This window comes from Sorex araneus, chromosome 1, assembly GCF_027595985.1.
Source record: "Sorex araneus isolate mSorAra2 chromosome 1, mSorAra2.pri, whole genome shotgun sequence".
Taxonomy (NCBI): domain Eukaryota; kingdom Metazoa; phylum Chordata; class Mammalia; order Eulipotyphla; family Soricidae; genus Sorex; species Sorex araneus.
Genome location: NC_073302.1, coordinates 220312174 through 220338534, shown reverse-complemented (window position 1 = coordinate 220338534; position 26361 = coordinate 220312174). Strand labels below are relative to the sequence as shown.

General features: G+C 37.8%; 1 protein-coding gene across 1 annotated transcript in view; it reads right to left on the bottom strand.

Annotated features, from left to right (window-relative positions):
• Positions 1-385: 385 nt before the first annotated feature.
• COG6 (component of oligomeric golgi complex 6) overlaps positions 386-26361 on the bottom strand; it is a 72015-nt gene continuing 46039 nt past the window's right edge. Inside the window, exons 14-19 of the mRNA XM_004619549.2 lie at positions 23085-23216; positions 22590-22757; positions 17970-18077; positions 16761-16814; positions 14025-14104; positions 386-919 (exon numbers count right to left, since the gene is read on the bottom strand). Of these exons, the coding sequence (XP_004619606.1) occupies positions 772-919; positions 14025-14104; positions 16761-16814; positions 17970-18077; positions 22590-22757; positions 23085-23216 (690 nt within the window). The 3' untranslated portion in view covers positions 386-771. The remainder of the gene's footprint in view (positions 920-14024; positions 14105-16760; positions 16815-17969; positions 18078-22589; positions 22758-23084; positions 23217-26361) is intronic.

Here is a 26361-nt window from a genome sequence, read left to right as displayed (position 1 = left end):
GTTGAACTTTTCATCTGGATTTTAATCTCCAAGGCAAACACAGAATGGTATTCATCCTGCATTGCACTGTAGCACTGTCATCCCATTGTTCATCAATTTGCTCGAGTGGGCACCAGTGTCGTCTCCATTGTGAGACTTGTTGTTACTGTTTTTGGCATATTGAATACGCCACGGGTAGCTTTCCAGGCTCTACTGTGCGGGCAGGATACTCCTGGTAGCTTGCTGGGCTCTCCGAGAGGGATGGAGGAATCGAACCTAGGTCGGCCTCATGCAAGGCAAACGCCCTACCCGCTCTGATCCAGTCCGGTATCCTACTCAAATTAATTCTCTTTCTTTGTCTTTCCCCATCTTTGCTGATGTGTATTTCTGATCTCAATTTAAGTGTGCCCACTCACATTAATAACAATTGAAGACAAATGGATTTTTAGGTAAAGACATATTTATTAAGTTGTATCCAAATATTCATTATTAAATTTAGGCAAGCTTTAAAAGTATAATTACATAAGGCCTATTCTTGTTAAAACAAATGGAGAAGTGACAATATCTCTACTCAAGAGAACGGGTATAAACTATTTCACTTCAACAAGTATTCATTCCATATTACTATACCAATGAAGTTATTAAACCTATATAGCCTATGATGAAAAAATCATAGCCATAAATTTTCAAAGTAAAGATTAATAGACTTATCCCACCGCACCCCTATCCCACAAACAAAAATCCTTCGGTGCTTGAGAAAGGCCCTTCTGTTCACACACGAAGATGAGGCCATCAGGAGAGAAGCGCCCGCACCTGCTGAGGTGACCGATGCAGAATGTTCTCTGGGTCTTTGTATGCGTTAGCAGGATTCATGACAGCTGCATGCACTTCGTCATAGGCTCGGCAGACTAATTCTGTAGACTGCTTTATGATCTGGTCCCTGTTGATGAGAAAACAAAACGTGAGCACATAATCTGAAATTAAAATATTTACTATGGATTATAAGAGAGCTTGTTTGCACCGACCCATTTCCTTTTCAGGTGGTTTACATTTTTTTTTTTAAAGCAACTCTGTCAGTTATACCAATGACTCACTTTGGTTTTGAAATAAAATATATCTCTAGTTATTACTTAATCAATTCTTCCCTATTAGTATATAAATTCCAAGTGGGGTGGGAGTGCTTGTTATGCATTACATCTTTAGGACTAGAAGAAGGCCTAAGAGACAGTGAATTGCCAAGCAAGACACAGAAACTGTGACTGACCATCAATGTTTTGAGTTTGCAAACATGAATGATATAACACATGCACCTTAGAGATACTTGCAATGATTGAAATTTATCAATACTTCAAATCTCAAGATAATTTACAATTATTGGCTTTTCACCTTTATTTCCTACATGAATAACCAAACCTCCCAGATAATCAGAAATAAATAACAGAAATAATAGAAATATTCTCTATATAGCACTGTATCACTATCATCCCGCTGTTCATCGATTTGCTGGAGCGGGCACCAGTAACGTCTCCATTGTGAGACTTGTTGTTATTGTTTTTGGCATATCAAATACACCACGGGTAGCTTGCCAGGCTCAGCCTATACTCTCCCAAACTACTATACTCTCAGTAGCTTGCCGGGCTCTCCGAGAGAGACGAAGGAATTTAACCTATCCAAGACTAAATTTACCATGGTTGAACAAAATTTTGAAATGTCAGTCTCTACAACATATTCTCAGATTTGATGCCATTCTACTTAGAATTAAGATTATTTTAACAAACTACTATTAAAAATATCTCTATGTGCCCATCACTTACATATACATATATACATGTTCCTGTTAGGGATGGGTTTTCCCTAAATAATGATTTATTATAGACACATTAATAATAGTTGTAAATAGGTCATATTTCTAAAGTGCTAAAATTATTTTGTCTTTCCATTTTACATTCTTTCCATTTTTGCTCTTTTATTTTGTAGTGTTCATTACTATGGAAATATACTCTTTAACTTACAAACTACTCCCATGAACCTGTTCATATATCTGTCACCTGCTTGGGGTCTTGGGCCAAGTTATTTTCATGAAAGACAAAGTTGCAATTATGTATCATCATAGTGACACATAATCCATGTTAGAAATGGAAAAGTTCCAGGTATTGTAAATCTAACTCCAAAATTACCAGCAAGTTATTCTGATGTAAGTGTATGCTTCTGAAAGCCCAGAATATCTTTGTCTCTTTCTACTGACCACCCTGTACGCAGTAAGAGAAAAGCAGTTATTGTTTCCTCAGTAGTGAATCCTTCTGGAATGGGCATTCCTTTCTGCCTTTCTCAGGCACTGTACTTCGATTACTATAGCTATGATTATAGTTATGTTTAGAACTGTTTCTGTAGGGTAAATTCTAAAAGTCTTGCTCTTCAGTGAGCAAAAGAATGATTGCAAAGGCCAGTTCAAAAGGAAAAGCATGTTACTATAAGCTTTGATCATCTATATATTTAGAACATTTAATTTCTTGGTCTCTTTGCTACCTTGTAATTTTTAAATCTCTGTAAAGCCCCCATCTATTTAATAATCTTCCTAGTACATATTCAAAATTTTTTTCAAAAAATTTTCGAAAAATTAAAGCATAAATATAAAAAATGAAAGAATACTTAAAATTTTAATAATTTATTGAGGAAACTCCTCAGATGTTAATTCTGATTCCTGGTGGATTATGAGGAACTGGACACTTACAGGAATTTGAAAGGGATAATGAGAACAGGTTAGATACAAAACTGGGATATGTCTTTTGAAGTAAGAAAAACTGGAGGAAGAAGAGGTCATGGGACCTGTAATCAACAGTAAACAGAGAAACAACGGCACTCTTAATAATTAATTAATGGATTCTTGATAGGCCTGTTCACAATGCTTTCGTATGGCACTGAAAGGATATTCTGTTCTCCCCAGGTTCTAGCTTGCTCTCTCTCTCTCTCTCTCTCTCTCTCTCTCTCTCTCTCTCTCTCTCTCTCTCTCTCTCTCTCTCTCTTTTAATAATGTAGTAGTACTGTTTATTCAACCACTGATTAAGCTGATTGAATTGGGCATGAACTCCACACTGTAGCACTGTAGCACTGTTGTCCCGTTGTTCATCGATTTGCTCGAGTGGGACCAGTAACATCTCTATTGTGAGACTCGCTACTGTTTATGGCATATTGAATACGCCACGGGTAGCTTGCACCCGGGAACTCCAAACTAGCTGTCTTATTTCTAAGTCATGCAAAGTGTTTCACTTAGAAGCTATTTTCTATACCAGTTACCACAGTTAAGAAATAATTTTTAAAAAAATCATAGTTAATTTATGACAAGAATAAAAAAAGGAAGATGAGCATTTCATGCAATTTTACAAAGGGCAACATTTTCAGTTACTTCTTTACCAGAATACATTGAGAAATCCAATCGTTCCAGTTACAAATGTCACAATGGTAACAAACCTAGTATGAAACTCAGAAATACTAACATAAATCTGCACAGAGATAACTTTCTCGTTTTAATATTTATTCACTGAAATTAAGTATTTCACATAATTATTTAAAGTAGTGAGAAATGAACTACTTATTTCCAGAATCAGTGAGCTTGTCATTAATCAGTACTTTAGAATTTTAGTTGCCATAACAACATGACACAACTTTTATCATTACCATAAACCTGGCACTTCTAAAAATAGCTTTTTTTTCAACACTAAGGTTCTGTGATCACAAAAATTGGGCTTTATTACAGCATCCCAGTGTAGAGTGCAATCATTCAAATGCACCCTAAGAGAAAAGACGTTCATGGTTTAAGCCTGAAAAACTAAAGAGATGATGATACACTTATGAATAATAGATAGGTTACAGCACATCCATTTTTTATCTTTCCAGACTGCAATAGAGACATCAAAGATGTCACAATGCGTCCAGACAACTTTTCATCAGGGTCCACTTTCTGTCACTCTAAGAGTAAAATTAAAGCAATTTACATGACACCAGGGCCCATGTGGAGCTTGTGAAGCCAAGACATTCACCTTACAAAAGTTTATCATAGAAAAAATTTGGAAACTTCTCTTAATAATAAAAAAATCTAATCTAAACAAAGAGTTAATAGCAGTACAGTGCAGGAATCTAGGCTGTGGAATCTAAAATACTGGCTTTAAATCTTGGCTTACTAAAGTGCTTGACTTTGGTTCAGTTATTTAACCTTTCTAAGGAATGCAAAAAGAGATGCAAATTTACAGATTAATTGGGGAGACTACAGAATCTGGTTGAGCAGTTAATTTAGAATTTCAGGGGTCAGGGCAGAGGTCAAGGGTGAAAACAAGGAACAATTTAGAGGTTAATAGGATAATCCTTGACTCTAGAGCTGTTCAAAAGTGACTCAAAACTGCTGCACAGACTTTTTTACATAAATACCAAATAAACTGGTTCAAGGGAAATTTGAAGTTATGCTGCCTTTACAAATTTCTACATGACATAACCAATTTGAAATGAATACCATATGTGATTATACTGGACAATCAAAATAAGAATGAACTCAGGAAGAAACATCCGAAGCATTTTCCACAATCATTTCACTCATATTTACTTTGGAGCTCCTGGCAATGTTAGAAATGTGGAAAAAAAATAAAATTGATAGATTTTGGTGTGTGTATCAAAAACAAAACATTTTATAAAATAACAGATCTAAGGTTTCATTATTTTCAACATTAACATAAGTACCTAGTACTTTTCCTATATATCAGTGATATCAAGTTAGAACATGCATGGAAAACAAAAGATAGTAAGAGAATAGTTTCCTAGAAATAAATGCAATAATACATATGGTAAATTATATAAAAGAAAGTGATTATTAAAAATTTAAAATCAAAATAAATAGATATAATAAGTATTTTTTGTCTTATTCAAAGTTGGGAAAATTTACTAGTCTATTTTTATTTCATTTTTGCTCATTTTAATTTTAGCTTGTCTATATTATTTCTCTAAAAAAAATGTTTTCTGCAACTGTATATGGGATTCTCTATATCTGGTCGTTAGTTATTTAGCTCATTTACACCATAACAGTTTTCCAGGTACTATGTACTATAATTACTGAGGAGAGAACTGGGACATCAAACTATAACTGTCAGCGTATCCAGTTTTTCAATTTCCTACACGAACCTCATGCTTTTTTAAATCTGCTATCGGAAGAAAATGTTCACTACCACAGTTTCATGGCTTGATCCTACTACTGGCGAGCAATATTCCTTTAACCTTTATTTGATATTACCTGTCCCGCATCTGATTTTTCCTGATATTAATATTGTCACTTTATTCGTAGTTATTTGCATAGTTTCCCTTTAACCATTCTTTGAAACTCTCTTAACAGTGGAATAGATTTCTTCTGGGGGAGTGGTTTGGAGGTACACCCAGAGTGCTCAGGGCATACTCCTGGCTCTGCACTCAGGGATCACTCCCAGAGGGGCTTGGAGGGGAAGCCGCATGGGGTGCAGGGGAATCAAACCACTTGCATGAACGTGACCTACCTCCCGTACTATCTCTCCAGCCCCCTAAATGGATTTCTAATAAACAGCAAACCACGGTTTCTATCTTTTAACTGGCACATGCTGTTCTTTATATTTAACAGATGCTTAAAAAGCAGAGTTCCAATCTATCATTCTGTTTTTATCTTTGTCTCATTTATTTATAGTTTCCCAAACAATTCTGTTTTATCTACTTTTGTGTCAGATAATTTTTTTTATTGCTTTGGTGGAAGGTATTCAAACAATATTATAAGCCTTGCATTTATACAAGGTTTTCAAACAATATTACATACTTCCTGGTTAATAATGTTACAATACGACAGAAGTATATTTCTACTTCCCTCTCATTCTACCTCTTTGCTAATGATGCTATAATTTTATATTGCACATCAACTTTTTCACAATTCATTGTATATATTTTTAATGATCAACTACCTTCAGTATCTCTGTAGGCTGAGTTTTCTTCTGGTATCATTTCCCTTCAGCCCGAAGGTTTTCCTTTATTATTCATTGCAAAGCTATATTTCACTGTCACTGTCACTGTCATCCCATTGCTCATCAATTTGCTCGAGCGGGTACGAGTAACGTCTCCATTGTGAGACTTGTTGTTACTGTTTTTGGCATATTGAATACGCCACGGGTAGCTTGCCAGGCTCTGCTGTGGGGATGAGATACTCTCGGTAGCTTGCCGGGCTTTCTGCAAGGGGCGGAGGAATGGAAACTGGGTAGGCTGCATGCAAGGCAAATGCCCTACCACTGTGCTATCACTCCAGCCCAGAGTTATATTTACTAATGATAAATCCTTTCTAATTTTGGCTTACCTCAAAAATATATGCATAATCTAAAAAATACCTTTGATGCTGACACTGCTTTTCCATTCAGTTAAACATTTGTGATCTTTTAGTTTGCACTGTTCTAATCATACTTATTACTGTTATGTTCCCTGAAAATAACAGATCTTTATTTCCTCCGGTTGCTTTTAAGATTTTTTTATTTATCATAGTTTTCAATAATTTGATCATGGTATGGTTTTCTCAATCATTTACTTAATTTCCTGGATTGATGAAATGCTGTTTTCCACCAAATTTGGAAAGATATTTATGTCTCCAAATTTTGTTATTTTCTGTTACAATCTCTGACATTTGAATTATTCCAACTTTAGATTATTTACTATTACTCTCACACTTTACTCTCTTTATCATTTTTCCCAGCCTTCATTTTTTAAAAATTGCTGTGCTTCAGCTTGGATGATTTCACTGATCCTCTCCAAATCAACTGATCTTCCCTGAACATCCACTTAATTGGTGGTTTAAGACTATCAAATACATATTTTTGTTTTAGATAATCTACTTTTTGAGGCTTATGATGTCTATTTTATAAGTTTCCATATATTTTTCTTGATTTTTAAGCAATGATGTTTCCTTTAAAGCCACTGAGCACATTGTAAGTAGCTGTTTTAAAACCCTTATCATATAGTTTTATAAACGCCGACAATTGTGAGATTTATGATATATGAAACAGTGTTAAGTATAACTCTCAACTGTGAATCTGTTTTAGAAGATAATTTTTTCCTGTTCTTGTTTTTTAAGTTTTGCTTCATATTTTTCTCATGTTTCATCTAAGTAATTTCTGAGCGTATGCCTGACATTATAAATACCATCACTGATCGTATTTGTTGTCATTCTTTACAGTGCTGAAATCTATACTGGAAGAGAACAGATTTAGTTAAAAATCAGTGTGTTCCTTTAGACATCTGTTCTTAGGCTTCACTGGTGTGTTTTAAAGTGGCATGTGTTGCAGGACATTAACCCAATTTTTAAGGCTTGGACTTTCTGAAGTTGGTAAGGCACTGAGCAAGCACGAGTTATTTTCAGCTCACCCGTTTCCAGGCTTTGTCCTTTCCTATCTCCTCAGCCCCTAACTTACTTTGTTTTGTTTAGACTATTATTTCTGACTATTAATATAGGTTGCTTAAAAGAAAACAGCAAAGAGAAGAACATTATTCTATTTACTTTAAAGAATAGCTCCTACTCCACCTCCCCGAGCACCACATCATCTGCCCCTGAGCCACCCTCCAACGCTGCTCCCATTTTCTCCCTCTCCCAGGTTTCTGCCCCCGCCACCTAGCACCCCACCCACATCGCGGCAGTGGGTGAGGCCTCCACAGCAGTGGACATGGCCTATTTGGGGGCAGGTGGCCGCCAATTACTTTGCCAGTTATTAAAGGCTGCGGTTATTTTCCCCTTTCCTGGCACTCAGAAATAACATCTTCATCTCCATCACCTAGTTCTGTGGAGATTATCCTGGCCATCTCAAACACGTTAAGACAGTAGTCCAGTAGCATATTCTAACTGCACCATCATACTGGCATCATTAGAAGCTCTACAAGTCCAATATAAAAGAATACATCCTCCAAAACTTCATTAGAGACCGCACCTAAGCCGCTGAGGAGCACCTGAGAGGAAGAGAGTAATACTGATAGTGAACTGGAAGGTCCCACCACCACACTACTACAAAAACATGAAGAACAATGAAAGTCCCCACCACAAGGAGATGATGATGAAAAGGGTCCAGGCGGCTCAACAAGCATTACCCACAAATATGATCTCTCTGATAAAGAATTCAGAAATGAAATATTGAAGATGTTCAATGAACTCAAAGAAATGGCTCAACAGACATCCAGGAAATTAGAGGACATGAAAGAAACAATGGAATGGACAGCTGAGAAAACAAAGGAAGAAATGAGAGCAGAAATAAAAAAGCTACAAAATGAAGTGTCACGAATCAAGGATTCTGTAGATGAAATTAAAAACTCAATGGGTGCCCTCAATAGTAGAATGGTCATAGCTGAAGACAGAATCAGTGAGCTTGAAGATAAGCTGCAGGAAGCTTACCGGCAACAATAAACAATAGGAAAAGACCTCAAAATAGCAATTAGGCAAATAAGAGATCTGAGGATGATTTCAAGAGGAACAATATTAGAATCATCAGAGTACCAGAAAGACAGGGAGAAACCCAAATGAAAAAAACCACAGTTAAAAATATCACTGCTGAAAAGTTCCCAGAGCTGGATAATGCAGGCATCCAGATCTAAGGAGCCTGAAGAGTGCCAGTTAAAAGAGACCCTAGTAAAAAGACTCAAAGACATAGTATAGTCAGAATGATGGATGCTACAGATAGAGACACAATACTGCAAGCAGCAAGGTCAAAGAAGGAAATCACATACAAAGGAGCATCCCTTAGATTTACAGCAGACCTATGAGAAGAAACTGTCCAAGCCCGAAGACAATGGGGGAATACAGTAAAAAATCTCAATGAAATGAACCCCTCACCAAGAATACTTTATCCGGCTAAACTCTCATTCAAACTTGAAGGAATGATACACTACTTTGTGGATAAACAACACCTCAGGAATTTCATAGACTCAAAACCAAACCTAAAAGAAGGGCCAAATGGGCTATTGTAAGACAAGAATACCTCCTACAAGCACAACAAACCCTTACAGAAAGATGGCGCAAAATCCCATGACAATAATCTCTCTCAATGTCAATGGTCTAAATGCACTAATTAAGAGATACACAGTGGTAAAATGGATTCGGAAATTGAACCCAACATTCTTCTGCCTACAAGAAACACATCTGATCAGTCAGAAAAAACACAAACTTAAAGTCAAAGGATGGAAAACAATCCTGCAAGCAAACAACTCCCTCAAAAAAGCTGGGGTAGCCATACTGGTATGCGACAACACAGATTTCAGGTTGAAAAAGATTAGAACGGACAGCGAAGGCCAATTTTTACTAGTCAAGGGATATGTACAGCAGGAGGAAATCACACTCCTAAACGTGTACGTACCTAGTAAGGAACCAACTAAATACTTAAAACAATTGCTAACAGATTTTAACAAGGACATTGCCAACAACACAATAGTAGCTGGAGACTTCAACACTGCCCTATCACCTTTAGATAGATTTACAAGATTAAAAACAAAAAAAAATCAAAAAAGGTCTCAAACCTCTACCTAATACCATGCACAAAAGTCAAGTCAAAATGGATTAAGACCTCAACATCAGACCAGACTCCATAAGGTAGGTATACTGAAGAAAAGGTCGGCAAAACCCTCCTCGATACTGAAGATAAAAGTATTTTCAAAGATAAAAGTCACTGACCAGGCAAGTGGAAGCAAAGATAAACAAATGGAACTATCTTAAACTAAGAGGCTTCTGCGCCTCAAAAGAAAGCTGACTAGGACACAAAGACAGCATACAAAATGGGAAAGTACATTCACCCAATACCCTTCTGATAAAAGGTTAACATCAAGGATATAACTGTCCAAGGCACTGGTTGAAATCTATAAGGCACTGGTTGAAATCTACAAAAAAAAAAAAAAAAATCCAATCCCATAAAAAAATGGGGCAATAAAATGAACAGAAACTTTCTCAAAGAAGAAATCTGAATAGCCAAAAGACACATGAAAAAATGCTCTTCATCACTAATCATCAGAGAGATACAGATCAAAACAACTATGATCTCACACTACAGAGACTGGCCCACATCCAAAAGAACAAAAGCAACCAGTGTTGGCGTGGATGTGGGGAGAAAGGGACTCTCCTTCACTGTTAGTGGGAATGCTGAATGGTCCACCCTTTTTGGAAAACAATATGGACATTTCTCAAAAAACTAGAAATTAAGCTCCCATTTGACTCGGCAATACCACTCCTGGGAATATATCCTGGAGGGCCCAAAAACAGCAGAAACCCCATCTGCACTCCTATGTTCACTGCAGCAATATTCACCATACCCAGAATTTGGAAACAACCTAAGTGCCCAAGAACAGACGAAGGGATAAAGAAACTGGCACATCTACACAATGGAATACTATGCAGCTATCAAGAAAAACGAAGTCATAAAATTTGCCTATAAATGGATGGACATGGAGAGTATCATGCTGAGTGAAATGAGTTAGAAGGAAAAGGACAGATAAGAGAATGATGCCATTTGTTTGTGGTATATATATATATATATATATATATATATGTATATATATATATATATATATATATATATTAGAAGACTAATATCATGGCCAGATAAAACGGGTTAGGAGGACCGGTCATGGTTGGAACTTAACACAAGTGTGTGTGGAGCTGAGGGTAGGTAAGACAGAGAAGAGAGCGTTATGACAACAGTAGCTGGGAATGATCCTGCTAGACAAGATCTGAGGGTTAAATGTAGGTAAAGGGATATTCTTGATAACCTTTCACTATTAATATTACAAACTAAAATATGAGAGGGGGAAGAGAGAGAGAGAAAGAGAGGAAGAGAGAGAGAGAGAGAGAGGGAGAGAGAGAGAGAGAGAGAGAGAGAAGAGGCAGGCAGCAGGTGGGGGGTGGGGGTGGGGTGATGGGAGGGAACCTGGGGACACTGGTGCTGGAAATGTACACTGGTGGAGGGATGGGAGTTGGAGTACTGTGTGACTGAAATACAATTATGAACAGCTCTGTAAGGGTCTATATCACAGTGATTCAATAAAAAAGAAATAAAGCCTGTACCTTGAGAGGAGCTATTTTTTTTTAAATTTCTAGTACGTGTGATAGAGGAAGATTTCTAATTAAAAGTTCTAACATCAGAATCTGGGGAAATAGTGCACAGAGTAGGGTGCATGCAGGCCGATTCTATCCTGTCACCCTATATGCCCTCTGACTCCGCTAGGAATGTTCCCTAATACAGAGTCAGAAGATCCTGAGCAGAGCTGGGTGGGGTGACCCCAAAAGAAAACAAAACAAAATAAGTTCTCAAATCATACCCTCCTTTCTGTATGTGCACACATTCAAAAAGATTTATATTCTATTTTTTTAATTATTTATGGAAGCAATTCTGATTCCATTTTTTGAAAGTTGAGTAAATTTTACAAACACGTAATTATAATTTCTGTGGTCCAAACTCCATTCATATACAATTATAAGATGAATGCTGTAGTTTGACACTGAATAAAAAACAATACTCTTCTAAATCATTCTAAGGAAGGAAGGAAACAATTTGAATGCCATTTCTTTTCTATGCTTTCCTTTATTCACTATACAAATTTGCTTTCCGGCTACTTAAATTATTCAATGGTTTATTTTAAGACTATGAACTTTATCAAATATTTCTTTTGAAAGACCATCAAATAAGAAAAAAAAAGAATGACATGCATCCCAAAGGTATTGCAACTAAAAAAGATAAAACAACAGTACAACAGAATTATAACAAAACCAAATGGATATTTGAAATGTGTATTATTTCTTAATCCTTTCTCAAAGGTACAGCTGACTCCCCCACCTTTCGCAATCCAGGGACCTGACACAGGGCCTCACAGAGAGACAGAATGGGCTCTATCACTATCATGTAGTTGATATTTTGTTATTTTTGTTTGTTTGTTTGTTTGTGAGCCACATCTGGTGGTGCTCAGGGTTTCCTCCCAGCTCTGTGCTCAAGGATCACTCCTAGCAGGATCAGAGGACCATATGGAGAGCAGGGGATCGAACTCAGGTTGGTCAGGTGCAAGCTGTAAGGCTTACCTGCTCTACGACAGAACCTGCAAGCCATATGCACAGCAAGCATCTTACCCACTGTTACATCTTTCCAGTCCCATAAGTGATATTTTAAATAAAATATAAATAGAGAAAACTTGGGACAGAAAATGTGCTCACGTTAGAGTATTTTTACTTAAAAATGTACACTTTAACTTCTTTGATATTTTGATAATTTCATTCGCCATTTAGTTATTAACAAGCAATATAAAAGAAATGATCTTGTGCTTGCTAAGGGGAAAGGCTTGGGGGGTGGGGGGCACTGGGGACAATGGTGGAGGGAAGGTCCCATTGGTGGCAGGACTGGTGTTGAAATACTGAATGCTCTAAACAACTATTATGAACAACTCTGAAAATTACGGTGTTCAAGTAAGTTTGTTAAAGAGAAAAATTAATTTAAAAAGGGAAATAAAGGAAACAAAATTTAGTTGCCAGAGTTGAAAACTGAGTTTTGTAAATGAATACACAGTGTACTATTTGTATTAAATGATTTCAATTTCTGTATTTGCAAAAGTTAAGTCATATAGCAATTAATCACTACAAATTGACTTTTGTTGACTGATCTTCTGATAATTCCACTTGCCATTTCTCTATGTTTTGTTGAAGCAAGTAATATGAAATCAATTTGTTAAAGCCTGCCAACGGGGCATACTGAATATTAAATGACAGTATTTAGTATATACTACACTATATACTAAAACATGATTAAATCTATAACAATTACATGCAAGCATTCTGATAAAAAGTTAATTTAAAAAACACATAAATTATCAGATTCATGGCATATTGGAGTTTCCTCTTTTATAACCTCTCAGGTCTTTGGGATCTAGCCAGTTATCTTTCAGGACCCCTTGACCTATGTCTGGGAGAAAGATGGTTCATAATATTTCTAGCCAATTCTAGTTAGAAGAGAATTTTCACGTATTGAGCCCAAGGCTGCCTTCCTTGCTCTAAGGACATACTGCAGACCTTACCCCAGACGGACACACCTCACAGCACCTCTGCAACACCATCGCCATTCAGACATTTGAAGAACTTCAAGTCTTACAATTCCATTCTCCCTGTACTTCTTAATTTACACTGTAATTTATATGCCTAGTTGATCTATCAGACTATAATGTTCATGAAGTCAGTACAGCATCTTTTGATTATCTTTTGAATCTTGATCTTTGGTGTCTGTAATGCAGAAAGTACTTGGCATATCTGGTATATAGAAAGTAAAGAAAAATCACAGATGTTGTCTAATCTGTTTATAGATAATTTTAATTTGTAAACATTTTTATAACTGTAATGTTCTGAAATTTTAATGTATAGTTTCCTGTGCTAAAAACATTTTTGGTAAATGCCTAATACTGAAAATTTTATGTCTGTAAAAACTGTGTAGGCCCCAAATAACTTATAAAGTAACCACCTACATTAAGCATGAACATATATATGAATATATTGTTCTATCGTATTCTCGGTGGCATTATGACGTTTTCTAATATCAGGCAATTTGATATTAATGGTTACAGAATTTCAATTGTATGAATGAAGACTCACTTAACAATTAAAGACATGGGAACTATAAGTGTGCAAGTTACAGGTGTAGACAAGCTCAGGTCAGACTGCTGAGCAACTTTAAGCAAAAACGTAAGAACATAAATATCTCCATGGCAAGCACCTTATTTTCTTTCTTGTTTCAGTACTTAGCTACTCTTTTTAAACATAATTGAAGCTTAACATCAGTTTCAGATATTACAACAAGGATTTTATATTTGCATATACTGAGAAATAACCACCACAATAAATTTACTTGACACCTACCACCATATATAGTCACAATTTTTCTTACAAAAAATCTTAAGATACATTAAATATACTGTTGCAAATAATATTTCTCCTAAGAAACATGCTTTATATTTAAAAATGTGAATCTTCATCAACTGATTGAGACCAAAACACTTACTTTACAGTGGCACTTAGAAGAAAGTTCAACTGTGGCATTAACAGGTTGTCCGGGGCAGATAAATAACGATCAAACTGAACCTAAATGAAACAGAAATTCAAAACAAGTGCAAGCAAACATTTCAACAATTAATTTAAATGTCAAACCTTAGGGAAAATCCTGTATTCCAAGTAACAAGTTTTTGATATTCAAAATCAGTTCTTCCTCCCCCCTCCTTTTTTGATTTTTTTGGGTCATATCCAGCGATCCTCAGGGGTTACTCCTGGCTCTGCAATCAGGAATTACTCCTAGAGGTGTTCACAGGAACAAATGGAATTCCAGGGACCGAATTTGGGTCAGCTGTATGCAAGGCAAAAGTCCTAGCCATTGTACTATCACTCCCGCCCCAAGTTCTTTCTTAAATATTCTAAATAAAGTTTCTAAAGTGTTAACTTTGAGAAATGTTTCATTTGGGTACTGTGATTTATAATACTGTTAATGACAGGGTTTCATGCATACAATGCTCCAGCACCATATTCTCCACCAAAATGTACTCCCCACCCACCACACAAATACACAAACACATACACACCCCAACAAAAGTATTGACTTTTAATAGTAATTATTATCAAAATCTTCTGTTAAAATTCTGTATCTGGGGGCTACAGTGATATTATAGTAGCCAGGGCACTTGGCTTGCATGGGACCAATCCGGGTTCAATCCCCGGCATCCCATATGGCACCCTGAGCACTGCCAGAAAGGATTCCTGAGTGCAGAGCCAGAAGTCAGCCCTGAGCACCACCAGGTGTGGCCCCCAAATCAAAAATAAAAATAAAATCAGTTTTTATTTTACATACAAAAAATTTTGCATGTAGGACCAGAGAAATAGCACAAAGGCCTGAGAGAACCTTTGCATGTAGGAAGCTGGGATCCGATCCCAGGAACAAACTCCATGATTCCCCGAGGACCACAGAGGCAACCCTTGAGCACATATTGGGAATATGTGGCCCCTGAGCACCAACAAGAATGACCACAAACAAACAAAAATAAATGATTAAGATGAAATTGTGAATATAAACCATTCCATTTAATTTCCCTCCAATGTGAAGAAGTCATCAGATTTCAAGTCTACCTTGCTTGATTAAATTGACTATATTTAGTTATTCATTCATATATTTAATCCATAAATATTTACTGAGTACCTACTACTAGAATGTAAACATAATGGACACAGAGAAGTAGAAATGTTAACTTTACATTATCCATGGCTTATTAGAAAGACAGTAAAATAATATAAATTAATATATAATTACAAAGTGTAAAATGCAACTAAGGGGAAAAAAAACAACAGAAATGTAAATCAGAGAGGCGGGCCTACTCTGTGTTTGGTCGGGTATTTCACGGAAAGGACATTCGAAGTAAAATTTCAAAGCCATTAAGAAGGGTACACAGCTCAGCGTCTGAACAGGGAGCGGCAAGGACAAAAGCATGAAAAAAATAAGGACAAAGAGATGAATTCATGTAGGATTTATACTGTTTCGGCTTTGGACCTATTTGTTTTGGGGCCCTACCTGCAGTGCTCAGCGCTCACCTCTGGTGGTACTCAGGAGACCACACACAGTACTGGTGATGGCACTAGGGTTGGCCACTTACAAAGCAAGCAACTTTTTTTTTTTGCTTTGTTTTGCTTAAAAAAATTTTTTTAATTAAGTCACCTTGAGATATATAGTCATAAAGTTGTTCACGATCAGGTTTCAGTCACAACACCTGTCCCTTCACAGTGTACATTTCCGACCACCGATGCCCCAGTTTTCCTCCTTTCCCCCTCCATCCCAGTCTGTCTCTATGGCAGGTACTTCTTCCTCTCTCTTGCCCTCTCTCTTCTTCCTTTGGGCATTAAAGTTTGCAGCAGAGGTACTGAAAGGTCTTCATGTAAGTTAACTTTTGTACTGTCTCTGAAGCCCTGTTCAAGCTCGTCAAGCATTTAAACCCTTAGCACTGGTTGCATAGTTAAGAACTTAAATATTGGGTTGAATAGAATTACTATAAAAATTAAAGAATTCAGAAAAAGTACATGGTGTGCTCAATAAACATCAATGGCTGTTGTGACATTGTGGCTATGACTCTGATGAGTAGCATTTAGACAGCTTCTCGAGGTGATCATTTTCATGCGATACAAAGTCACTGAGGAGCCCCTTAATTGAGACGTGCATGTATATGCAAAGTATGCACCTCAGACACGAAAACATGGAAAAAGGGAAGCCTATAAAGACAGGAATGTGCAGGCTCTTCATTTGAAAAAGAGCAAGAAAGTGGAGGTCAGATAGATTTATACTCAAAATAATCTATTTTAAGACTGGAGTCCAATTTCAATTACTATTTCAGGAGAAATAAAGAACTACAAGTCAAGGATCATGAAAGTAGAATGTCTGTAATGAGACATATCTGATTTTATATCCAAATATCTTTTATTTCTGTTCCACTATGATGTTAGGAGTAAAGTTTGAAAATAAAGGAAATCTGAATAGAAGTGATTCTAGACCACTAGAAACTGATGAAATATTACTGCAAATTTATCTCTATGGCATACCTTATTTAAAAGAATATTTGTGGAATCATTATTACTAGACCCAATGAATACAGCACACTGACAATAATAACAACAATGTCTACTCAAGACAAAATTATAACATCAGAGAAATTAACAATAGTGTTCCATGAGAAAACGTACGTTGAACTGTTGATCATGTACTCACCATAGCAGCCTTCAGTGCTACAGAATCGAGGTTGGGCAAATTAGCTAGAGCGCCCTACACACAAACACACATACAACACAAGCCAAAAAAAAAAGTGTAAAAAAGGTGATACATATTTCACATCAGTGACAGTCTATTATCAAATGGCCCCAATTTGAAAATTTAACTTATTTACAAAGGACTCAAGTGTCATCTCTTCAATTTTAATAAAAGCAGGAACTATGATCTGTTCATTTTTTATAACTTGTGTAAAGGCACTTAATAATATTTATTGAGGAGAATGAGAAACAGGTATATTTATCAACAAAAGAAACCTCAGGGCACATCAGATTTACTCATATGCAAGAAAAAAGGCACTGAAGCACTCAGAAAATGCCAGTGAGGTACAGAGGCTTTCAGAGCTATAGTCTGATAATTGCAGCCAATACAAAGAGGCAGAATTGGTTCCTAATGGTAGGAATTTGCTTACTATGTTAGCACAAAAAAAAAATCAGAATTTGAGATTTTTGACAGCTTCATTTTAGAGTGCCTGGGCTGTAAAATATTCTTAAACGATCGTGTCTTTCAGAATACTTCATTGTCTTCTTAAGAAGAATATTTACACATTTCTCTGGAGTGTCTACACTACATTATCTATTGCTACTACAGTTCAATAACTTAAGACCCTTAGCTGTTCCTGCAGTATTTATCTTTCTCTAAGTAGCTGGCCATAACTTGCTAAATTACAAAGGGGACAGTTGTTATTTTGATAATAATCTATGCATCAATTTAAATAACAGTAATATGAATTAAAAATTTTACCAATCATCTTCTTATACATTTTAAAACAGGAATGTTTATGGCTTCCCATTACTTTTAACCAAAGATATCTGTAGTAAAAGGGATTTCTGGGGGTACCATAGTATATCTCAGAAAACTACCAAATGACACATGCATTATCTCACCAAGTCATCATAAAAGCTGTATGGTGTTATTATTATTATATTATGACTAGCTGTTATTATTACTAGATGCTATTATATAATATAATTGTTAACATATTATCACCCCTAAATCCAGAGATGAAGAAACTGAGAGATAAGTTTTCCCAGCAAATAAAGCTGGGAAAAGATTCGAATCTTTTTAGTTTGGCGGCAGAGCCAAGATTTGAGTCCAGAGCCCATGATTTCTAGTGGTGAATTTCTCTTGTGAGTAACGTCCAGTGCTCACCTGCTCAGGCTTATGCTGCTGCACAATATTATAGATATAACTCAAGCCTGCTCTTGTTAAAACATAAGAAGCTTGCTCGTTTATAAGTGTGTCCAAATGCGCTTCAATCTAAAACAAAACACAACAGGAAGAAAATATTTTAAAAGAAGAATGGAGCATAGATCAAAATTATGTCAGACTGATTTATGCAGAAACAAACATTCCTTTTCCCCACAAGCTAACACCTACAATGTTGACAAGACCTTGTCTGCTGAGCAATTCCAGTCTCCAGCGAAACCAAGTCACCTATCAGCTGAGCCAGAAGACTGGGACTGCTCCACTGGACTCCACCTGACGCAAGACGTCCCCACGACAAGCAAGATTTGGTTAACTCACTTTAAAGGGACTAATTCAGAAAGCTGCCAGTCAGTATTCTTCAAGTTTCCATTTTTGTCTTTTCCCCTCAAACACTAACCATATCCCCTTAAAAACATTATCCATATCACCCTTTCCTCCCACATATGCCTTAGTAAAATCCTAGCCTCAAGATCAAAGAGGGAGATTTGAGTTTGGCCTCTTCTCTTGGCAACTGCAAAGCTTCTTTTCCTGAAAGCCAGGGGCTGGAACGACAGTGCAGTGGGTAGGGCACTTGCCTTGCACATGGCCAACCTGGGTTTGATTTCCAGCATCCTATAAAGTCCCTGAGCTCACCAGGAGTGATCCCTGAACTCAGAGCCAGAAGCAAACTCTAGCCACTGCCAACTGTGGCCAGTCCCACACATACTGTCTTCTGTGACTGCTGGGCAGTGACTGACCCTTGCTCAGTAGCCACGGAGCAATGGGGGTCAGAGGAGACTCCCCAGAGTCTTAGCTCTTCTCCATGGGCTTGTTCCTTGTAGTGACTATAAAGCAAGGACCTTTCTCCCAGAGAAAAGGTCTCCTATACAAGGAAGAGAGTCTTAGTTTTTAAAATGATGCCTTGAGTGAGAGACAACACGGCTGTCAGGGAATACGCCTAGTCTGCCCCTGACCCGTGTCCAGGTCCTGGTCTCCGAGAACTCCACAGCATCCCCAGACCCCTGCATTGCACTCCTGGGCCACTGGACCAAAAATCAGTGTGGTGGGGTTCTGAGATATCCTAAGCACCACTTCATAAGGAGTACCCCCCAAAAAAAATACCGCATGATATTCAAAGAATACTCCAAAGATGATCTACTTATCTCAAAATCTGAATTGCTTCTCAAGTTCCTCTCCTCCTTTAAAACCAGTAATGTGCAAAACACAAACAAACAAAATCATTACAAAAACAATCTCAGTGTCAAATAAAGCACTTGAGAAGAATTCTGAGAAGGACTTGCTTGATATTCATGATATTCACCCCCCCTCCTGCTTTAGCTTCCCAACTGAATTAACACAACCAAATATATCGTGTGGAGAGGCCTCAGAAAGAGTTATCTCGCCGCAGTAAGATACGAAAAGCAGGTCTGTGACAACTCGGGGAGACGTGAGGACACAACAGCAGGTTGTCAGAGATTTTAGTTCAGGAATGAATTAAGAAGACCGGACTAGCAGATGGGAGTCCTGTGCGTTCACTTTGTCTCTACTCTTGGGGGGGTGGGGGTGCAGCGATTCTAAGGGAGCAAGGCCAGGCATCCTCTAGTGAGAGAAGGAGACGTCGCTCTGACAGTGGGATGTCTTAGTGATTGAGAGCTACACAGTTCCGAAAGATGGGAGTCTTCCCTCTCTCCCTCCACCAGAGCTTCCCTCAGTCTCATCACTTTGCTATCCAATGCTAAGCAGGCTGCTCGGGACCATCTGAATGCTTGTCAACTGTCCAAGCACCGCTGAAAGCTGAGTCCCTTTGCCTTAAAAATTTACAATTGATTTAAAAGTTTAGTGTGTAAGTTCTAGGAGGAATCCATCTGAATAATGAGAAAACACAACTTATTTCTGAGCTAATGCCTTTGAAAGACATAGGGTTTTGATTTTTTTTTTTTAAATGAATGTCTAAGAAGGTACAATATCAGGGCCTTTCCTTGCTAGATTTAGTAGGTGGGAGAAAAGCAAGGTACAAAAATGCAAATACTAATGAAAGTATTACTAAGAAACAAATTAGTATCCAATAGACAATGAAATAAAAGTAACAAAGAACAAACATTAAAGAAATAAGATGAAAGTGTTTTTAAAGAAGAAGACATTTGGGAGATAAAACCATCCAAGAACAGGGACTTCGAAAAATAAAGCACAACAGATGGGAAAGTGATAATTAAAGATAATAGAAAACCTGACTGAGTAAAGGGAGCTTGAATCACCAGACTAAAATGGTTCTCTAAGAAATCTAAGCTGGAAATAATGGAGAGAAGACATACTGAAGACTCCCCTTAGGAAATCATTCAAGTCATTGGAGATGCTAGTAAGCGCCCAGTATGTGACCTGGCTAATACAAATAAAAGAGAATCAGATCCATTACAATAGGGTGGAACACTGCAAAAACTATATTGGAGGGGAAGGAAATCCCGGGACTACAGATAGGAAAAAGTCTGAAAACCAAATCTTTTACTACTCAAAGTAACTGTTACTTTAGGGGGCCCAAATAAATTCTCTGTTCCAACAGTCTTCTCTTAGAGTCTGCGCTGGTCCATGCAGCCAGCACTGGCCAACAGTCCATTAGCAGGCATGGCACAAGGGCAGATTTAACAAGCACCTACATGATGGGGCCCGACCAGCGATGATAAAACAGATATAGCTGAACACGTTTGGAAAAGATTTAGATTAGTGTTTCCCAAAGTGGGCAAACCCAAAGCCCACAGTGGCACGATAAAGTGGCCCAAGGAGGCTTGGAGAAGTCTTGAGTGCCAATTAGAAAGAACCTTCTGTAAAGATGAAGTCATTAACTTTGCATATTAGTTGATCAACATGGAAAGTATCATGCTGAGTGAAATGAATCAGAAAGAGAGAGACAGACATAGAAAGATTGCACTCATCTGTGGAATATAAAGTAACAGAGTGGGAGACTAACACCCAAGAATAGTAGAGATAAGTAAGTACCAGGATGTTTGCTCCATGGCTTGGAAGCTGGCCCCACATGCTGGGGGAAAAGGCAGCTGAGATAGAGAAGGAAACACCTAGTAAAATGTGGTTGGAGGACCCGCTCGGGAAGGGAGATGCGCACTGAAAGTAGACTATAGATTGAACACGATGGCCACTCAATACCCCTATTTCAAACCACAACACCCAAAAGGCGAGAGAGAACAGGAGGGAATGCCCTGCCACAGAGGTGGGGTGGGGTGGGAGGGATAGGATTGGGGGTGGGAGGGATACTGGGTTCATTGGAGGTGGAGAGTGGGCACTGGTGGAGGGATGGGTTCTTGAACATTGTATGATGGAAACACAAGCATGAAAATGTGTACATCTATAACTGTACCCTCACGGTGATTCACAAATAAAAAAAATAAATATATATAAAAAAAGAAAAGAAAGAACCTTCTGTTTGTTCACTTCAAGAAGGTAGATTTCTAAGAAGATATTGTGTTTTGGTTTTTTTATTTACTTATTTTCTTAAAGTATGGGGTGCAACATAAATCAGAGAATCAGAGACATACAAATGAGAGAATTCAAAGTTGGATTTGTGATGAAAACAGTAAAAACAATTATTTTAAAAATAATTTTATTAATTTCACATGACAAAAGCAATAGAAGGAGTGAAACTGATCACAGGGCTTTATATCTATTCTTAGAAACAAATTAGAAATTAGGAAACATCACAAATCTAGGTATTTCAAACTCAGCCCTCAGAAAATCACAAAGTATTTCAAATAAACTGAATTTCACTAAGTCAAAGTAAATTGTTTATACACCTGTAGTAACAAAATATTTGAAGGATTTTGTGGGGAGGGAGTGGGCTGCTCCTATGGTTATGGGCCACTCCTGGCGATGCTGAGTCAATCAGAATGGATGGCCCAATGCGATTGCTGGAGCAGGCTCCCAGGGAGAGGTTCTGGGGTCCCTGGGGCTGCACACTTGGTGTTCCAGGGCCACAGGTTGCCAGAGATGCTCTGGGGCTTGAGCTCACACTTGAGCTATCACCTGGCTGGTTTCTGCTTCGAACCCCTCAAACATCACTCCCCTAGATCAAAAGCCAGCTCTCTGGTATATTCTACAATGGCTTTGTCTTAGCCACTCCACAGACTCTAAAGTGATTATCATTTGGTTATAGAAATGGAATGCTTGGTATAACGAATTGTAATGTTTTGCCTAACACTGGCTTACACATAGATAAAAATATATCTGTCCTCTGTAACACCTTCTGCACTAGCTACACAGCTTGAAAAATATAGCAAATTATTCACAGTTCAGAAGCTGAAATCTGCATACAGAGTAACTGTTCAAATCAATCAGAAATGCTTCAACTCTGCCATCACATCTATGGTCTGAATCAAATACACAACATACACACATGAGAGAGAGAGAGAGAGAGAGAGAGAGAGAGAGAGAGAAAGAGAGAGAGCACCTCTATCACACCATAACAAGGGATTTACAGAAGTTAGGTCTGGGGAATAAGGTTAAAGCCAGTAACTACAACTCACAGTATAAAGAAAAAGAGTTCATCTCAACTTGCAGTCATTTCATGTCAAAAGGTACCTGAAACTGAAGCATTTCCAGACGTCTGTCAGTGAATTCAAACAGAGCTAATGTTGTCTTCATCATGTAGAGTGAATTCACCATGAATGTGGCCATGTCAGCAGTGCCTAAATTGCTGGCTGATACAGTACACATTTTGAGGAGAGGATCTAGGACACATGATAAAACCTATATATATATAAAAAAAAAGCATTTTATTCACTTCCCAATAGCAGTACAGAGCTGGGTTAATGGCATGTCCAAATGATGCCAAACTAACTGAAAAAGGACCAACTTACAAAAGCACCTAAGAAAAAGATTAAATGGGCCTAATAATCACAGTCATTTTAAAAACGAACATCATCAAATACTTTCAAAATTAAAGGGTACCAGTTTACTATCTGAAGGGAAGTCAATGAAAGGAATGTTCAAATATCCAGGCTACAAGAGACCAGAAATTCAACAGAATGTGCAGCAGGGCAGCAGGCAGTATCTTTAAATGAACTTACAACTTACCTGCACAAAATCAGCTTGACGAGCATCTAATGGTACAACTGAAGAATCATGAGAGGCCAAAACTTCACGCAACAATGCGAGTGTTTGATTTAATGCAGAACTTGGCCCAAGATCAGGTGGTGGGAGTTCAACCTAAAATAAAGGGTAAGTTTTCTATTATTTATATTTTTCTGCTAAATTTTAACATATAAATAAATGCCAATATACAACAATAGACATAATGAAATACCTTAATACTTAATATACTCAATGCAAACTAATGTAAAATACATATCCATAATTTTATAAGTGCAGTATGTATAGTAAAAGGTATTAAACACTGACACAAAATCTGTAATTCATCTAAAGCTTATTTTATATTAAACTGATCAGCACTGAGAGTAACATAAAGTTGTTTTTTAGAATATCTCACCAGTAGAAATATAAAATTTATACTTGTGAAATTCAAATATTGTGAAGACACTTCCAAAAATGTTTATTTCTAGCTTAGAATATAGGGTATTGTGCCTTTTAAAGGACAGATACACATTTCTTCCAGACTATTAAATTTGGGAGCTGGAGCCACAGTACAGAGGGTCAGGGGCATGCCTTGCATGCAGCTGAACCAGGTTCAGTTCTCCGCATCCCCTATGGTTCCCTGAGCACCACCAGGAATAGTTCCTGAGTGCAGAGAGAGGAGTGACTCCTGAGTATCGAAGGGTGAGTGACCCAAAAAATTTGAGAAGAAAAAAAGAGACTTAGATTTTTAGTTATGAATGTTTCAGGAGACTGTGGTAAAAAAGTTTATGTACTGGAGTACTAAAGTGCTTCAAACTGCCTTGTTTCCTTCCGATGAAATTTTATCCTTGAATTTCCTTTTTCTCACATCAGAAAAATAATTAGGCTCCACACACGTTTTCTTAAAAGCAGAAAACTCATAACAAAGAGTTTATCTCAGCTTATAACTTTATTTTAAAAGCTATTCTTCCTGACAATTTTACTATCCACTTAAAATTCTATTAACAAAAGTTTCCACTTGGCTGTTTTGCTAATGAAGATCATTTTGCAATACACGTTTTTCCTTCATAAGGCTGGAAGCTTTTGAGAAGAAGTAAAAGGTTTATAAATGCAGAATACCACTGTCACTGTATCACTGTCATCCTGTTGCTCATCGATTTGCTAGATCCGGTAACAATAACATCTCCATTGTGAGACTTGTTACTGTTTTTGGCATATAGAATACACCACGGGGAGCTTGCCAGGCTCTGCCCTGTGGGCGAGATACTCTCGGTAGTTTGCCGGGCTCTCCAACAGGGACGGAGGAATTGTACCAATACTAATAATGGGAATAAGCAGCAAACCAAGTCAAAACCCATTCCCTACTACAGACAAAGTCTAAAATTAGTATATTTTTAATTAGTTCCTTTCCCTGTTTCTATTCTGTCTTCAAGTTTTAATTGGAACATGCCATTCTTAAAGTTTGCTTTCATTTTATTTTCATATTTTCTTGCAACTTTCATTTTAACTTTACAAAGAAATAAAATATAAAAGAAGCCAATGTTTTAAAGTGTTTTCTTTTCAAAAAATAAGATAACTACTTGGCGTGGAGAAGGTTAGAGCCTTTCTTCTCAGGCTGAACCAAAATAAATTTTAGGCAGAAAGAAAATAGAATGTGAAAGTAGAAGCACAAAAACAGCTAAAAACATGCATCTAAATAAATTTATAAAATTACCTAACATCATCTCAGTGGCAGATGCTAAACTTATTCTATGTTGAATTTGAATATATTCCCTTTGAGTAGAGAAGTTTGCAAGTATGGCATGTTCTCAACAATGAAACTTTAAACAAGCCTTTTATCTTACTTTGTAAAAATTAAAAGTTGATGCGTCTGAAATACAAATCAAAAATGCAAATGACAAGCTGGAGAAAATATTTGTAATATATATGGCAGTTATATACTTAAATGTATAAAGAACATCTGAGGGGCTGGGAGAGAGCACAGCAGGTAGAACGTTTGCCTGCACGTGGCCAGCCCAGATTCTCCCTGGACACTCTACATGGTCCCCAAAGCCCACCAGGAGTGATCCCTGAGCGCAGAACCAGGAGTAAGCCTTGGGCACAGCTGGATATAGCCCAAAAACTGAAAGGAAAAAAAGAAAAGGGATGGAGGAAGATGGGGAAATACCTGAGGGTTGGACTGGAGACACAACGCAGGGTCTAAGTTTCTTGTCTTAAAAAATAAAATCTTGCCATGCATGCAACCTCAATTCAATACCACAGGGTCCCCCAAACACTCTAAAGAGTAACCTCTGAGCACAGAGTAGAGCCTGGAGTAACCCCTGAGCACCACCAATGAGGCCCAACCCTTCCCCCCTCCCTATGGCGCCCCCACCCCCAAATATAAGATTACTTGAGGGTCAGCTTACAGGGCTGAAGCACAGGCCTGGCCTGAAGAGCCCAGATTCAAACCTGGAGCACTGCACGACCTCCTATGCACAAGTGGGAGGTCCACCCCAAAACAAAAATGTCTGAAGTGAATGAGATTAAAATACAGCCTGTAGGAAAATAGCAAGGGACATATTACAAGCAAGTCACAAATGACCTACAAGCATAATTTTAAAAACTCTCAGACTGCTGGGTCACTGTCACTGTCACTGTCAACCCTGCTGCCCAGGCACCAGTAACATCTCCATTGTGAGACTCATCATTACTATTTTTGGCATATCGAATATGCCACGGGGAGCTTGCAAGGCTCTGCCGAGCAGGCGGGCAGGATACTCTCGGTAGCTTGCCAGGCTCTCTGAGAGGGGCGGAGGAATCGAACCCGGGCCAGCCACATGCAAGGCAAACGCCCTACCCACTGTGCTATCGCTCCAGCCCAGACTGTTGCGTATCACGAAGAACTTAGCAGATATCAGAGATAATAAATTTCAGTGACTCCAGTCTGATTTTTGTTTTTTTCCAACCAGTGCTCAGCAGTCAGCCGGAAAGAAGAAAACTGAGAAGCCAAGTGAATCTAGGGCAGCTCTGCAGCACCAATGCGGTGAAAGAGCAAGGATGCCAGAGTTAATTAAATGCAATGGTAAAACAATGACAGAGCACAGAGCACTGATATACAAAGCCAAGTGTATTAGCCGCTCATGTAACCAGCATTTACGAGAAGGTGCCATGCAAGAGAACAACTGGCTAACAATTTAATTACCGTAAAGGGTACCTGTTCACTGGCACTATGTATATTCCTAATGCGTGCAGGCATCAGGCTGCATGACTCTGGCCATCTCCTAAGTTGAAACTCTGA